The sequence below is a fragment of the Ursus americanus genome, chromosome 21, assembly GCF_024610735.1.
Source record: "Ursus americanus isolate L20-20 chromosome 21, mUrsAme1.1.p, whole genome shotgun sequence".
NCBI lineage: Eukaryota > Metazoa > Chordata > Mammalia > Carnivora > Ursidae > Ursus > Ursus americanus.
In genome coordinates, this window is record NC_142147.1 from 24,265,409 (window position 1) to 24,272,534 (window position 7,126).

Genomic DNA, 7,126 nt, shown 5'->3' on the forward strand with positions numbered 1-7,126 from the left:
CAGCTTAGATTTCTTCCACACCTCTCGTTTTTTTACTCTATTATTTCTTCCCTTATAAATCTTAATCTGTATTTTAATCAAACATATTTATACTTGACATCAATGCTGCTTGCTGATAATAAAATTGTAGTAAAGATTGTTCTAAGTTTCAAAGATTATTTGGCATGGATGGAAGTGAACACTGTTTAAAAGTTGTTTGGCATAAATTATCAGTACCATTATTCTTCACAAATTCAAGTTGATATTTGGATGGTTAAATATGTCCATCTTATTTACCTTGTCGATTTTCTGAATTGGCTTAAAAGTTCTCTCCTAGCCCTTACATAATACACAGACTTCACATTTGATTTTTTTTCCCTGCTTCACTAAAATAAAATTTCCAGGCATTAGGACTTATCCATCTTAATCATCACTGGAACCTGAAACAGTACCTGAAACTTTGTAAAGGATCATAAATATATAATGAGAATGTGGGAAGGAAAGATAGGATGACCTCCCTCAAGCCATTTAATATTGTTTACAGGTCCATTAAAGATATAGTTGTGGGTGTTCTGGGACATAATAGTATAAACTTACTTTTCCCCCTCCCTCCCTTCTAAATCTACCAAATTACCTTGGAAATAATTGAACAATCATAAAAGCACTTTGAAATATAGAGAGAAGAAAGTGGACTGGCTAGGGACCGTAGAACTTGAAGATTGACACCAAGTGAGTTTCGTGGGTTTTGTTTTATCTACCATTTATCCGAATTGGGCACCAGAGAAGTCTGTGACTCAGAGCTGGCAACAGGCACAGAGAGAAAGAATAAATCAATAAATAAGCACAAATAGCCTGCTCTCAAAGACTAGAAAAGGCAAAGATTAGCAGAGTCTTGGTGGGATGACTTATACCTAGTAACAGCAGCTGATCCACTAGCGAAATTTGGGGGCTAACTCATCCCCCACCCACATGTGTAATAGTAACAGCAGAACTTGATATGGTCAACCCACCCCGTGCCCCACATCTGCCAGGTAGCAGTGGGCCCAATGTACTAACAGTAAAACCAAAGAGGGCCCAAATACAGGCTTCACATAAACCAGAAGCAGCAGGTTAGTCTGTCCTGTATCACAGGATCAAATTAGGACACCAGCAATGGTCTTTCAAATTGTTATGTGAGATGGGTCTAAAATACTTTTAAATGCCTGCCAGGTGCATGATCTGAAGTTTTGTCTCAGTCAAAATTGGATTGTGAGTTGCATTGAATCTAGATGAAAATAGGTCTGAGAGAACTCAGGAGTAAATGATCCATTTTCAAAGTAATAAAGTATAGAATATCAAAAGTTAATGAGTACTTTCCCCTCCCTCAAGATAATCAATTCCCACAGGAGTTGTTTTTAGCCAGGTAGCTGTGAGACAAGTTGAAGTAAGACCAGGAAATTTCAAATATTTTTAAATCAAATTATTACAAAGATAGCTATCCTATTCATATACCACATGCCATTTTAAAGTCCTTTGTAGCCAGTGTTTCTTTTCAGTATCAAATTAAGAAATTTAACAGCTATGCGTTCTGTGGAGTTTGTATTTCTCTTCACAGGGTTTCAAAGTAGTGGTAAACTCTTAGATCTGAATTTGGCTAGGTGTTCAGTTCAGAAGACTATCATTAGTGGTATCATTAGGCTCCACTCAGTGCCAGTAGCACAGATGTTAGACAAAAAAGAAGTCAAATAAAAGGAATCAAGGAGAAAAAAGAGATATAATGAAATGGTATGACCTACTTTATTTGCTGTGTGTTACTCTCCTTAGTGTAAATCTGTAACTATTCCTGCAAACTGGAGTAGAAAAAAGTGAAAAATACTTGCTGGTTTTGCTTTGGAAATTTAATTGGTAAACCTAAAATAGTGTTTAAATTTCTGAAAAGAAAAAAAATGTAAGCCCCGTCTAAAAGAGAAATGTGCTGGGGCGGCACCTGGGTTCAGTAGGTTAATTGTCTGCCTTTGGCTCAGGTCGTGATTCCAGGGTCCTGGGATCGAGCCCCATGATAGGCTCCCTGCTCAGTGGGGAGCCTGCTTCTCCCTCTCCCTCTCCCTCTGCTCCTCCCCCTCCCCCTGCTCATACTCTCTCTCTCACTTGTGCTCTCTCTCATAAGTAAATTAATAAAATCTTTTTTAAAATAAAAATGAAAGAGAAATTGTGCTCATGTGTTAACTTAGCACGTACAAGTTTTCTAAGACATTAAGTTAGAAAAGCAAAGTCTATCTGGTTACTTGGTGGCATAATGTAATGAGACACTTGAGTTTTGTTGAGTAGAGAAATGTTCAAACAATCCTGTAGCCCTTAAAATGTTTTGACTTTATGTGGCTGGGCAACCATATGCTAGGAGGAGAGTTGTAATTGAGTAGCTTTAACCTGGATATTTTTAAGCTGTGTCCTATAATATATTGTGGTCATGTTGATTAGTGTAATTCATCATACCTTGAAAGGGCCGTGAGGGGTATAGTTTGGTAATTGAACTGAGTAAGCTTGTTGGTATTTAACCCAGTCTTAGGCTCCTCTCAGAAGTCCTCAAGCCACTACTACTTCAAAAAAGGGAGGACACATTTTGATACACCAGTTTTATATCATGCTGCCAGCATAGCATCAAACAGTAGACATTTAAATCATGACTAAGAGTCAGCATATTATAGAATGAAATAGTTGATGATGTTAGTGATTTTAAACTTTTCTTTCTTTGTGTGTGTGTATACAGCAATGAAAACTACTGGTTGTAACTTAGATAAGGTAAATATTCTTCCTAATTCTCTGATCACTCCACTCATATCAAGCAGTATGATTAAGAGTGAAGATGTTACTCCAATGGAAGTAACAGCAGAAAAAAGATCTTCCCCTATTTTTAAGGTGAGTTACATTGATTAGTGCCCCACATCTTCATCTCAGTTATAAAAATTGCTAATTTGATTTCTTGTCCCCATGTTTGTGCTTTTTATTTTTCCTGTTTCTTTCACATGTGTTTCTCTTTAGATGCAGGTAATGAGTTTTGCTTTTCAGAGTGATTTAACATGCAAATGAAATAGCCTCCAGTGTACCGTGAAGAATTAATGTTAGCTAGACCTGTGGGATGTGGGGTATTAATGGAAGTACAAGTTTAGTATTTTCAGAATTTGAGACATTTTTATTTCCTTTTTTCCCCCAGTCTTTTTCTATAACTCCCTTTCCCTTTTTCACTTATTCTTTTCCCTCCAAAATGTTACCAGTGATCCACAAGATGGAGGTATTTTTAAATTTACTATTAATTCTTGAACTGTAGAATTAGTGTGTTCTTCCTGTCCTAAGCACATCAATAACTGATTATTACATTTTTTGTTTGACTGTCTTTGCTTACAACATTTATTAAGAAGATATCCTAATGACAGTCAGATATCATGGTATCACTGAGAATCCTAGTCTTACCTGTTTCCCAAAAAAATAATGTAGAGTGGAAAGTTGGTCCCACATATGCGTATGTTTTTAGAATAATAATATTTGAAGTATATGAGCTAATTTAATGTTTATATAGACATATTATTTGGGGATTTTTATTTTTTAGACTACAAAGACAGTTGGATCAACTCAACAAACATTAGAAAATATCTCTAACATAGCAGGAAATGGGTCTTTTTCATCATCATCCTCTTCCCACTTACCTTCTGAAAATGAAAAGCAGCAGCAGATTCAGCCCAAGACGTACAACCCAGAGACCCTGACAACTATCCAAACACAGGACATTTCACAGCCTGGTACCTTTCCAGCAGTTTCTGCTTCTAGTCAGCTGCCCAACAGTGATGCACTACTGCAGCAGGCTACCCAGTTTCAGACCAGAGAAACTCAGTCCAGAGAAGTGCTACAGTCAGATGGTACAGTGGTTAATTTGTCACACCTGACCGAATCATCCCAGCAACAGCAGCAGTCACCACTGCAAGAACAAGCACAGACTTTACAGCAGCAGATTTCATCCAATATTTTCCCATCACCGAATAGCGTGAGTCAGCTACAGAATACAATTCAGCATTTGCAAGCCGGAAGTTTTACAGGCAGTACTGCTAGTGGCAGCAGTGGAAATGTTGACTTGGTCCAACAAGTTTTAGAGGCACAACAACAGTTATCTTCAGTTTTATTTTCTGCTCCAGATGGTAATGAGAATGTTCAAGAACAGCTTAGTGCAGACATTTTTCAACAAGTCAGTCAAATTCAAAATAGCGTAAGCCCTGGAATGTTTTCCTCAACAGAGCCAGCAGTCCATGCTAGAGCAGATAATTTAATAGCTGGAAGAGCCGAAAGTGTTCACCCACCGACTGAAAACACATTGTCCAGTCAACAGCAGCAACAGCAACAGCAACAAGTGATGGAATCATCAGCCGCGATGGTGATGGAGATGCAGCAGAGTATCTGCCAGGCAGCTGCCCAGATCCAGTCCGAGTTATTTCCTTCACCTGCGTCAGCAAATGGGAACCTTCAGCAATCTCCAGTTTACCAGCAGACTTCTCACATGATGAGTGCGTTATCCACCAATGAGGACATGCAAATGCAGTGTGAATTGTTTTCTTCTCCACCTGCAGTTTCTGGAAATGAAACTACTACAACCACCACACAACAGGTTGCAACCCCTGGCACGACCATGTTTCAGACATCAAGCTCAGGAGATGGAGAAGAAACTGGTGCACAAGCAAAGCAGATTCAGAACAGTGTCTTTCAGACCATGGTCCAAATGCAACATAGTGGGGACAGTCAACCTCAAGTTAACCTTTTTTCATCTACAAAAAGTATGATGAGTGTGCAGAATAATGGGACTCAGCAACAAGGTAATGGTTTATTCCAGCAAGGTAATGAGATGATATCACTCCAGTCTGGGAATTTTTTGCAGCAGTCTTCTCATTCACAGGCTCCACTTTTTCATCCTCAGAATCCTATTGCTGATGCTCAGAACCTCTCCCAGGAAACTCAAGGTTCTATTTTCCACAGCCCAAGTCCTATTGTCCACAGTCAGACTTCTACAACGTCCTCTGAACAAATGCAGCCTCCAATGTTTCATTCTCAGAGTACCATGGCTGTGCTCCAGGGCTCTTCTGTTCCTCAAGACCAGCAGTCGGCCAACCTGTTTCTTTCCCAGAGTCCAATGAATAATCTTCAAAGTAACACAGTAGCCCAAGAAGAACAGATTTCATTTTTTGCAGCTCAGAACTCAATTTCTCCACTTCAGTCAACATCTAACACTGAGCAGCAAGCTGCTTTCCAACAGCAGGCTCCAATATCACACATCCAGACCCCTATGCTTTCCCAGGAACAGGCACAACCCTCCCAACAAGGTATGTTCCAGCCTCAGGTGTCCCTGGGCTCCCTGCCTCCTAATCCAATGCCTCAGAACCAACAAGGAACAATCTTCCAGTCTCAGCACCCAATAGTCGCTATCCAGAGTAACTCTCCATCCCAGGAGCAGCAGCAGCAGCAGCAACAGCAACAGCAGCAGCAACAGCAGCAACAGCAGAGCATTTTGTTCAGTAATCAGAATACCATGGCCACAATGGCATCTCAGAAGCAGCCACCACCAAACATGATGTTCAACCCAAATCAAAATCCAATGGCTAATCAGGAGCAACAGAACCAGTCCATCTTTCACCAACAAAATAATATGGCCCCAATGAATCAAGAGCAGCAGCCCATGCAATTTCAGAACCAGCCTACAGTTTCCTCTCTTCAGAACCCAGGTCCTACCCAGTCTGAGTCGCCACAAACCTCCTTGTTCCATAGCTCTCCTCAGATTCAGTTGGTCCAAGGGTCACCCAGTTCTCAAGAGCAGCAAGTAACACTGTTCCTCTCTCCAGCATCCATGTCTGCTTTGCAGACCAGTATGAACCAACAAGACATGCAGCAGTCTCCTCTTTATTCCCCTCAGAACAACATGCCTGGAATCCAAGGAGCCACATCTTCACCTCAGCCACAGGCGACTTTATTTCACAACACTACTGGAGGCACAATGAACCAACTACAGAATTCTCCTGGCTCATCTCAACAGACTTCCGGAATGTTCTTATTTGGCATTCAAAATAGTAAGAAACTCTTTCTGATTTCTTATTTCTTAAATGTTACTGGTTGAAATGGTCAGATCATTATTATTTTTTTTTTATTAAAAGGAAGCAAAACACAGGGGTCTTAAGAGCACAGATTGTACTTAGAACTGAGTTCAAGTCTCAGCCATACCACTATATACTGTGAGATCGTTGACAAGTTATGTGACCTGCAAAAGCTTCAGTTTCCACATCTTAAATGGTGGTAATATTATGTACTTACTCGGAAAGTTTGTTGGGAGGACTAAATGAATATATAAATGAATGTGTTTGCCATTTTAATCTATAAGCTTGAAAGGAAAATAAAGTAAGAATGACAGAAAATATCTCTGCCAATTAAAGCAGGTAGTTTCCAGGGGTAGGAACTCATCTTTAATGTTTATACCAAGGAAAATGTGTAGGACTTATGATTAACGAAGCAAAGATGTTATTTGTATACCACTTAGAGGAGGCCTGGGATGAATTCCAGTACCGTTTGGTGAAAACCTTTTGGGGAGGCTGCCAGGTGCCTCCCTTCTAGTTCTCTATTGAATAAGCACAATAATGAATTTCCCCCAACAACTAATAAATCTCTTCTTATGAATCTTAACAGAAAGTAACTAATCAGGTAGCTTCTCTGTTTTAAATGTCTCTGCAGACTGTAGTCAGCTTTTAACTTCTGGACCAGCTACATTGCCAGATCAGTTGATGGCCATAAGTCAGGCAGGCCAACCCCAGAATGAGGGCCAGCCACCTGTGACAACACTTCTTTCTCAGCAAATGCCAGAGAATTCTTCACTAGCATCCTCTATAAACGCCAACCAGAACATTGAAAAGATTGATTTGCTTGTTTCATTGCAAAACCAAGGGAACAACCTGACTGGCACCTTTTAACTGGATGAGTAAGTATTGCATTTTGGCTTCTTTTTTATTGAAAAGCATCAATAAATTGTATTACTCTTACAGATTTGGGTTTAAGTAATAACACGTTTTAGACCCTCCTCTTTTGAAATACGGCTTTCTCACAAGAGGGTACTCTTTTGATCTGCATAAATTACTCTGAATGATAG

General features: G+C 39.7%; 1 protein-coding gene across 6 annotated transcripts in view; it reads left to right on the forward strand.

Annotated features, from left to right (window-relative positions):
- Positions 1-7,126, forward strand: part of NFAT5 (nuclear factor of activated T cells 5) — a 125,004-nt gene that overhangs the window by 102,882 nt on the left and 14,996 nt on the right. For all 6 annotated transcript variants that reach the window (XM_087870538.1, XM_087870539.1, XM_087870540.1 and 3 more), the window contains 3 exons: positions 2,726-2,874; positions 3,563-6,059; positions 6,715-6,958. In XM_087870538.1, the coding sequence (XP_087726664.1) occupies positions 2,726-2,874; positions 3,563-6,059; positions 6,715-6,950 (2,882 nt within the window). In that variant the 3' untranslated portion in view covers positions 6,951-6,958. The remainder of the gene's footprint in view (positions 1-2,725; positions 2,875-3,562; positions 6,060-6,714; positions 6,959-7,126) is intronic.